The following is a 10,151-nucleotide window of genomic DNA, read 5'->3' on the forward strand; positions in this document are numbered from 1 at the left end:
ACTCCCATTGTTCAGATCACTCAGCCAGGAGGGACGGAGACTTCAACACAGTTCATGCCCCTGTGACTACATCTTGCATAAACCTATTTCTGACTTGAGTGAAGTTCTGAAGTAAAAAATGCAAATGTCACTTTTAAGAAGCTCCTTTCCATTATCTGAGGACTAACATGTTCTGGGAGTGTCCACTGGGGTCTGAGGCAGGATCCTGCTTGCTGGATCCCTCCCTTCCCGAGCATTGCAGTTGAGCTGCTTTGCTTTGTGTGCTCGTAGAAACTTTTGGGCATGCAAAAGGCATAGAACTTCAAGAATCTGGAAATATTATCATTAAAAAAAAAAAAAAGAAAAAGAAAAAGCAGCAGCAGCTTCAGAGCTTAGGGGTCTCCAGTGTTAGATGGAAGCTTAGCAAGGGTTTTAGGATATTGATTCAGATACCTGACTCCCATTTTAGGTCCATCATGTTCTTTTTCAGATATAAAATCAGGCATCTGAAAACTCAGACACTTTTGCAGTTACACAGAGCACAGCCCAGCACCTCAGGCATCGTGTTCGGAAACACATACAAAGTCTCTGCCAGAGCTAGGAACTAAATGCTGTGGTGGAATCTCACCTGAGGTCCTGAACCTTAAAAGCTACTGTCTCCATTGTGAGAGCCTGTCTTACTCTTTGTAATACCTGTAAGATGGCTCTTAGGGATGGCTTCAACCACAAAAGAGCTAAGATCTCTGCTAAACTTTCAGCAGAAGTGTGACTTGTTACAGCTACATTTCCTCAGGATGGCTTTGTTCAATGTGTTCTTGCTTGAACTGACTCAGTGCTCTTGTGTGAGATACTGCAGCTCCTCCTGGTCAGGATCTCAGGAACAAGCAGAGTTTGTCGTATCATTGTTTTTGCAGTTAAGGATGCGTGCCCTGTGGAAGGCTTTGACAAATTAAGAACTGTTATGCTACTGATATAACATCTTACTATGACGAACGACCCTCATAACCTTCAGTAAGAAACTTCTCTGTGCCTGGTGCGAATGCTCAGTAGTGAGAAGAACATAGGTCCCATAGCATTCCTGGAGTTTCTGTGCCACAAAACATCACACAAACTGGACGGTTATACAGATTTTTCCAAAAACTCCCTACGAGTTCCTGTGTTCTTTCGTTTCTGCCTCTCACAGACAGTACATCTGTTCCTTTAGCAGTTGCTGGCAGACAAGACAAGCCTGGGTGCCAGCTAATACTATATGATCTTCTGCTGAATTCATTTTCTGCTTTTAAAATTAAATTATGGGACAGATCCTCATCAGATTTAATACAGCTATTGCCTATTAAACAGCTGATAGTCTGGCCTTACATAGAGATTATTTTTCCTCTCCCTTTGGAGCAAGAAAATAACCAAAGAGAGTTAGATTTTTATCTGACATGTAAAGTCAGTGAAAACATTGATTGCTTTTGCCTGATGCATCCATCATGACAGAAATTACTACAGTTTTTCAAACAAGCTAGGGACAAACACACCATTCCAAAAAAAAAAAAAAAAAAAAAAGAAAGAAAGAAAGAAAGAAAGAAAGATTGTAAAAGATACTATAAATCTTTTATTTCTTTTTAGTTACTATGCAATGCCCTTCATTTTGAAGGAAATGGTACAATCAATGATCTGTACTTCTTTCTCAGGAAAAGAAGAGATATTTGCACTAACAATTCAACATTTACCGACAAAAGACAGCTTACAGAAAAGGCTCATGGAGAAATAAAAAATCATTACTTTGTGATTACACTTGTTATTGTGAATGATTCCATGAATTGTTACAATACCAGATACTTTGTGTATTTAAAGAAAGCTTCTAATTCAATATTAATGCAAAAGAACCATCTAAACCACTGATGTTTGAAGTTACCCTGATTTCTTCTTATTCACAGTCAGAAAAAAAAAGTCTGATTTGAAAAGTCTAAGCCCATTACACAATACACCTGGCCTTATCACTGCACATTAATTTATAAGAGTGGCCAAGTCGACACATATACTCGAATAACAGTAGCTTTCTTACAAATAGAAACTGCTGTTGGAAACAATGCATTTCCTACCTCTACTTAGTTACTCATCTTTGATCTGTCATAAAAAAATTAAAACTTTGCTTTCAAAAAATATTTGTTCCTACATGGCTGTTATAATTATGGTTGGTACAGTTAGTTGTCAGCAAAGCATGGGTGGCAAATCACTTGACAAAAAGCCTCACACACCTGAGGACAGACCTTTGGTAAGACCTAACCCAAGGGAAAAAAGAAAATGAAAACCACCATTACATGCAAAATATGAAATATATTCATCCCACAATACTACTAGTACTGGAAATAGGATATTGAATTTAAATTAAAAAAAAAAAAAAAAAAAAAAAAAAAGGTCATCTGCCTGGAGTTTCATTAATACAAAATAACTGAAAGTTTATCCCCAAAGTCTAGAATGCTTGAGTCGGAAGAAAATATTTTTTCCAAGTAAGAAAATACAGTTTTTCAATTAACTTTGGGGTTTTTTTTCCTGCCTACCTTGCAACTGGCTGCTACATTGGCCTGCTGAGCTCTAGAGTTGCTGTAATCAATACTTTGCATTCACACAGAAGCAGGGATAACTTGAAATAGTCCTCAGTTTATGCCCTTGTTCCCTGCCATGGAGGGTGAATGTCTAAATTGTGTTTTTAAAAATAATCAAGGGATAATTGTAGGTTTAACTATAAAGCCTTTTCCAAGACATTATTTGCATCAAACACACCAATACTCTGGGGAAATAAAACTGCTCATCTACATTTCCTAGATAGATCTACATTTACACATCTGGGGCTTAGTCTTGCCAGCCTTAACATGTGCATAACGATATTCACAGCGGTCTTCCTATCAGTAGCAGTAGGTATGCCCAAATAAGTAAATTCATACAGATGATTAAGTGTTTGCACAACCAAGGGTCTTAAAAAGAAAATCTATTAACTTTAAATATTTAAAATGCAAGGCAAAGTTCAAGCATGACAAGAAAGACAGAGATATCAGAAAACAGTCTGCAGCATGATCATTCTCTTAGTTTGCTGCTACCACATAATACATCTCTCTAGCCTTTTGCTGAATCAGTGCTATTCCTGGGGGATTTCCAGGGAGAAACTGAGGCCATAGTTTGGGCTGGATTCCATAAACCTTGCTTGGCCCAGAGGCCCTTTTAGCAACCGCTTTCACAGAGCTGTTTGTTCTCCCCACATGATTCTGCAATGTCAGATCCTCCACACTTCCACTGGAAACCTGAGACTGAAATTCCAGACCCTCATTCAGAAAGAAAGGTAAATATACACTTAACTTCAAGCACATGAATAGTCTTAGTGATTGTCAAGCATCTCAAAGTAGGGTCTTCAAACTTCGGTATAGGCTTAGGACCTTCGCTGAAATTTCTGTATGTTAAAGAACAAGCTGCAGAGAAGAACACTTTTGTCTATTCTTTTTCCTTCTCTTTTTTTTAATCAAAGCTCTTGGAATAAGACATATACACAAGAAAGCCTGTTTTCTTGGGAGGTTTTTCTTTAAAAATCAAGCTCTATAAATCCTGGTCTAATCTGCAGATGATAACTGAATAAAGTGGAGCAAAGACAAGAAACTAAGCCATTATAATGTGCCTTTACAGCAAGCCCTGTTCACCCATCCAGCTCACTACAGGTCCATAGCTTTAAAACCAGACTGCTTAGAAATGCGTGCAGTGGTGTTTAATAGCACCTATTAAATAACACTGCCTAATCAACAGGTAGGAAAAAGGACCCACCCATTAAAGATTCAACAGTTGCATCTTGAGCTGTTGGGATGAGGAACCACTATATGAAGTAGCCCTCTACCAGACTAAGTAAAAAAAAAAGTACGTGTGTGTGTGTGTGTGTGTGTGTGTGTGTGTGTGTGTGTGTGTGTGTGTGTGTGTGTGTGTCCTCCAGGCTTCCACCCCCCCCCCCCCCCCCCATCATTTTTGCATATAATGGAATGGCAGGAGACTGCATAAATCCCCAAACATAACTGGCAGAAATTTGAGTACTCCAAACACAGGCATGTTTTAAACACAACACACCTATATCCTAGGTACTGAAGAAATATATAGGTTTCATACCACAGTAGACAGCATACCAGACTGCTTTGCTGTAGGGCAAACTCCCCCCTCCACTCTCAGTCCTAAGGAGGCAGTACAAGCGCTGAGATTCTTTGCTTAGGCCTGTGTGGGAATTTATCCCAAACAGCATGACTGGTACAGAGAAGCACCAAGATCAGCACAAGACACGATTTCATTTAGTCAAAGAAGCCTTGCTCTGCATTCTCAAGCAGATTTGGTCTCTTTTATTAAAAAAAATAAAAATAAGTTAAAAAAAAAAAAAAAAAAAAAAAAAAAAAAAAGGAAAACAAAGCCAGACTGTGCAGGATATCTCAGATGGAGAGAAATGTCTAAGTGTCATAGTTCTGATGTTTCAGATGCAAGGGAAAAATATTTTCACAACTAGTTTACTGTATAGTACCCTGTAGATACATAATATTTGACAATTATAACAGTTTCCATACTTTATGACCTAGAATATACTTTAGATCACTAATGAAAAATAAACCCATTCAGAGGACTGCAAAATAACGTGTATAACAACTTGCTTTTAAATGTAAGATGCAAGGTTCTTATGATGGAATTGTTTTTTGTCTTTCAAAAATATCTGTAAGAAAATATTATTTTACATATATATATTACACAGTGAAATAAACTTTGTTATGTACAAGGTTTCAGTACTAAAGAAACAACAGCCAGACATTTAGTCATTGTCTAGATAACCTCAGTTCTGTTTCCTACCAGTCAGTACAAAAGAGACCTTCCTTCATCCTTTTTAGGACTATTTCAGTGATCATTTCAGCTTTGAACGGTTACTGGTTGTTGTATAAAACCTGTGTGCAGTCACCTGCGTATTAACCCTATCACAGTTCAGGCATGGAGAGTTACTATGCTTTTAAAGCAAGGTCGCACATCTGTTTGGCAGCCACAGTAACTTGAGTACAGCTCAACTGCATATTGAGGAAAAATGTCATTAGTACACACACCTGAGCTATAGCACTCCAAGCAAGCTTGGTGTTAAATTCTCCTTTGGAGTTGGGCATTACACAGCCCAAAAATTACAGCATGGGAATATAGCGTATTTTGCATAACCCTTGAAGCTGCTGGGTTTTCCTCCTGAAGTGAATATGAAGTCATCTTTCACAGCACAAAAGCTTTTTCTGGATTGTGTATTTTAGGCAGAAAACACAACAATACAAAGCTATTTAAACTGTATTGTCCTTTTATATTCAGGAAAGTTGCTTTATATAGTCTTAACTAACCAAAGCGGTATCTACTTATTCTTGAATGACAAACTTTGCTCTTGTTTCAGTGGAGGAAAGGACACGTAGTACTTTGCTATTTGCAGTGTAACTGTAAACAACTGCAGGGAAGACTACTTACTATGCCTCAAGTTTACATCACACTGTTAGTTTTATGATTTAAATGAACTCAAGCTTATTTTCAAGTTCACTTCATCACTATTGTGTCTTAAGGGGTAAGAATTTCACATTAGAAACTGCCTTGGAATCAGTGTTTGCTCACATGCTTAAGATCCCCGGACAAAGATCTGTCAGTACTGTGTGTGTGGGAAACCAGTTCAACAGATGCATGGTGGAGAACAAGTTCAGGAAATATGCAAGGCAAGTAGCACCTCACTCCCCCTGCATGCTTAGTAAAGGGCTCACACAACAACTCTTAAGGCATTTCCTTGCTAATGCTATAGCTCAGCTGTGTACCGTGAAGACTTAAACAAAACAAACAAAAAAAACAAAAAAAAAAAAAAAAGGGAAACATGAAATTCCTGATGAAGGGGAAATTTGTTCGTGGTAAGGAAGGAAAAGAGGAACATCCAAACCCTGCCTGTGCTGCCCTCCATCCCAGTGTCTCCTATTGCAGCCTTGTTTACTGTAGTGCAGAACCTGTGACGTGCTCACGGCCGGGGCATCCAGCCCACCCTCTTGAGGGACAGCTTGCTCAGACATCCCAACGCGTGTGAACAACCTGCTTCTACTGCCTCAGTGTGTGCCACTGATGTTATTGCGAGTTTTGCCATTTGCTTTAGGGGAAGCCAGACAGCCCATGATGAGTGTTGGCAGAGCTCAGCATCTCTGTGGTGGGAGTCCCACCACACAGCAGCACACAGATTTCATGTACAGGATTGCAAGTTCCCTCCTCCCCTGGGACCATTTGGCGATAAATACACCCTCTGCTCTTGGAGCCACACCGACAGCAGAGGAAGCACTCCTCCAGCCCACCTACAAGTTCTTTTAAGGCATCACTGGGCACATCAAAACCATTTCACTAAAATCAGCGGTGATTTCTCCCATATGCCTTTTTTTTGGGGTGAGGGGGGGTGGCTGAGAAGCCATAGAAGCCTTGCAGCTGGAGATGTAAGCAAACAGTTTGCTGTAATACCAACAGGAGCCACAGCCAAAGAGAAACAGGGGCACAGAAAGAAAAAATGAAGTCCTCATGCTTCTTTGCTACCCCAACTAACCATGCACTCAGAGCTAGGTGGCCATATCCTGACAATTGTTGGCTCCTTCTTAATAGCATTAAACACCCCTAACTTCTGCTGATAAGTAGATGTCAAAGGCATTTAGCATCTGCAGGGTCAGGCCCACTGGCAGGCGGTTGAGGGAAAGACTATGCACATAGAGGGCAGAGAGGAAGGGAAAGAGGTGGGAGTGGAGAGGGGTAGGATCGCCCTGAGTTTTATCCTCTACAAATAAGTCAGTGGTTTTATCATCGAGCACTGAAGGAGTTAAGCACTAAAGCACAGACACTTAATCAGCTTTCCCCCTTCCTTTCACATGTGATTGGAATGAAGCTGCACTGAAGCGGCCCAAAGGGCTTATAACAGCTCAATTTCGCAGCCTTCAGTTTTAATCCCCATCACCCAGCCTAAGCAGCATGGTGGTGCTGAGGCTGCTACTCCACAGCAGTCCGAGCACCTGGATGATGGTCTTCCTCCTCCTCTTCCTCCTCCTCCTCTGCAGCCTGCAGGTGGCTGGAGAGCTCCTGGATCACAGCAGCCCTACCAATCTGGTCATTTCTCCTCTTCTCCATAATCAGATCCTCTAGGCTCTGGAACTCCAGCGTGTGGCTGCGCTTGTCACCCAGACGGATCTGCAGTCGGTAGGGCTGCTTGCCTATGCGCAGCTCCCCGCCGATTTTAAACTCCCGCTTGCCGTACCGACACCAGGCGGCAAAACACTCCGAGTTTCTCCAGCTCAGGTCCCGGTCCTTGCAGCCCACCTGCTCCAGGGCGTTGCGCACCACAGCGGCCGGGCTCAGGGGTTTGTAGCGGTACAGCCGGTTGGCAATGCGGCCCCGTCTGCCCTGGCTGGCGTCAGTCAGGAAGCTGTTCACCACCTCCAGCCTGTGCAGGTGCACGACTTGAAAATCCCCGACGTAAACCACCCAGTGCGGATACTGGGCCTGGCACACAAACTCCACCAAGTCACCTGGTTTGCACCTATTCAGCAGGTTCTCCGGTGTATAGGTGCTCAGGTGCCCCCCACCCCCTTCGTCACCCTCCTCTGGCAGCGTATCCTCCTCAGAAAAGCTCTTCTGGTAGATGCACTCATCCCGGTAGTAGACCGAGCACTCCACCTCGTGCAGCTGGGGATCATACGGCTGCAAGGCAGGGTGTTCGCCTCCCAGATCGTGCACCGAATCCTGCTGCTGCTCCAGCTCGTCATCGTCATTCGAGAAGATGTAGGACACCCCAATCCTGGGCCCCTCGTCTCTGTCCACTCCTGTCGGGTCAGCCGTGGGAACTTCCTTGTAGTTCAGATGGGTCAGCTTCTCCACCTGGTTCCCCATGCCCGCTGCAACAAGCAAACAACCGGGCCATGAAGGCAGCCGAGGTGGCAGAGAGGCCGGGGGTGGTGGTGCGCAGGACTCCCCCGGCACCCCACCTCTCCCCGCTGCAGCGCGGCTCTAGCAGGACTCCCGGGGGTGGAAGAGCCCCTCGAACAGGGCCAAAAAGGCAGCCAGGGGCCCGAAGTGGTGACCCGGGGTGGCTGCGGGGGTGAAGGAGGAGAGGAGGGAGACCCTCGTCCTCCCACCAGCCCGGGGAGGGGGGCTGGGGAGGAAGGCGAGGCAGCACCGCCACCTGTTAGCCGGCAGGGAGTAGGAAGGAGGAAGAGGAAGGTGCGGGAGCAGGCGGCAGAGGGGGCAGGCACCGTGCCCAGCCCGTCAGCGGGGGCTGCGGAGGGCCGGGGGCCGCAGCCCCCCCTTCTCCTCCTTCCCCCGGTTTCGGGGTCCAAGTCGCTGGCGGCGGAGTTGCGCGCTCTCCCCGGCCAGGCCGCCGGCCAGGTGCGCCTCCTCCTCCTCTTCCCCCCCTCCTCCCGCGGCGCCCGGGCGGCTGCAAACTTACCCGGCGGGGAAGGCTGCGCGGCGCCGGGAGCGGCTCTAGGGCGAGCGGGCGGCGGGCAGGGGGCTGCCGGGGCTGGGCGCGGGGCGCCGCTGGCGCATGGTTCCCCCGGGGCGGCCCCGCGCTGCGCTCCCCGCGCAGCAGCAGCGCCCGTGCGCCGCGCTGCCGGCACTCGGGGCTGTGCAACAAGCGCCGGCGAGGCACGGCCGAGGGGAGGGAGGCTGGATCCGGCTGCGGACGCCCCGGCGAGCGCTCAGCCCCCAGCATTTAAAGAGGCAGCTCTTTTTTTCCCCCCCCTCTCTCTTTTTTTTTTTTTTCCCCCTTCTCTTCCCCCCTCCCGGTCCTCCTTCCCGCACCTTTTCGCTTTCCTCTCTCCTACATGCCAGGCGCTTCGCTCCCCTCCGAGGTTGATTTGCAAGCAGAGGTCGGCCGGGAGGGCTCTCGGCGCCGCGACTGCAAGGCTCTCCGCGGCGGCTGGCTGCGGGAGTGTGTGTGTACACACACACTACACACACACAACACACACACACAGAGGCACGGGGGTGTCGCCGAGCCGCTCCTGCTTTAAGAGAGCGGTGCCATCAAGCAGCCCGAGCCGCCAGCTTGAGCAGCGGGGTCGCAACCGGGAGCCGGAGTTTGCCGGGACAGCAGCGGGCGGCGATGCGGGACATCGCGGGGCGCCGCCGCCCCCCGCCGCTCCCCCCCGCCCCGCGGGGCCGCCGGGAGCTGCCTCCTCGGGGCCCCAAGCAATAACCGGGAAGTTGTAAAGCGAGCAAAATCAAAGCGCCCGGCTCTCCTGGGCTGACTTAGCGCCTCAGATTCCACCGTGAGCGAAGCGTATAATTAGTTTTATTAATTTCTTTTCTTCCCGACTCCAAGAGATCGCTCTCTTTTTCAATATAGAAGATTATGTTTCTTTCCCCCTAGAAAGGAATTGTCAGAACTCGTGGGAATATTTTTCTTTCTGGGTTTTGGAGAATGCAAAACAATATTCTGCTTTTTCATTAATGCCTAGTTAGTCTACTAGGTGGGTTTATTATTCTATTTTCACATGCACTGGTAAATCCATGCTGTTAAAATAGACTTTGCATAGAGAATTTATGGGAGCTAGGAGTAATGCCTTTAATTTTGTCTCATTTATTCCCTTTGTCTGTTGTCTTGTAATTTATAAACCCAGCTCCACACCACTGTTCTGAGGATTCACTAAACAGCAGCAAGTGAAGGAATAAGCACAGTGTTACCAGGGTGCTGGGCACTGCCTACGAACTCGAAGAATACCATTTCCATCAGATTATACGCCTCTGTGATTTCAAATATAGACCTGCCCTTTGGGGGTGGGGAGAATAGCTGCTACTCCGGGGAGAGGAGCGCTGGGCTCTACCTGGGATGGTGGGGCAGGGAAACACGCTCAGCCCCCGAGGAGGTGTCAGGTGGCTGGATTGAGACTTGTTTGTTTTGAATTCAGCTACTGGATCTGTCTGAATTAGCGTCAGGAGTGTGCTTCTGAAGTGAACCCCCCCCCCCCCCCCCCCACACACACACACTTTGGTTTTGCATCCCAGAGTATTTTCAAATAGTGCAAACTGGATTCCTTTCCCATTAGACTGAACTAGATGCGCTACAGCTATAGCATCAGACTAGGGCTAATCTAGTAAACCTCCAAATTGTGTGTAGTGTAAATGTCACATTTTCAGCACTG

At 46.3% G+C, this 10,151-nt stretch overlaps 1 protein-coding gene across 2 annotated transcripts; it reads right to left on the bottom strand.

Moving 5' to 3' along the window:
- Nucleotides 1-4,478: 4,478 nt before the first annotated feature.
- LRATD2 (LRAT domain containing 2) lies at nt 4,479-9,147 on the bottom strand. 2 transcript variants are annotated; one of them, XM_026110062.2, is made up of 2 exons: nt 8,809-9,147; nt 4,479-7,904 (listed from the first exon to the last, which is right to left on the bottom strand). In XM_026110062.2, exon 2 carries the CDS (start codon nt 7,897-7,899, stop codon nt 7,003-7,005), a length of 897 nt encoding a protein of 298 aa, XP_025965847.1. In that variant the 5' UTR covers nt 7,900-7,904; nt 8,809-9,147; the 3' UTR covers nt 4,479-7,002. The 2 variants fall into 2 exon arrangements, with proteins under 2 accessions (XP_025965847.1, XP_025965846.1); XM_026110061.2 differs by lacking the exon at nt 8,809-9,147 and adding an exon at nt 8,456-8,676.
- Nucleotides 9,148-10,151: the final 1,004 nt, after the last annotated feature.

The sequence above is a fragment of the Dromaius novaehollandiae genome, chromosome 2, assembly GCF_036370855.1.
Source record: "Dromaius novaehollandiae isolate bDroNov1 chromosome 2, bDroNov1.hap1, whole genome shotgun sequence".
Taxonomy (NCBI): Eukaryota; Metazoa; Chordata; class Aves; order Casuariiformes; family Dromaiidae; genus Dromaius; species Dromaius novaehollandiae.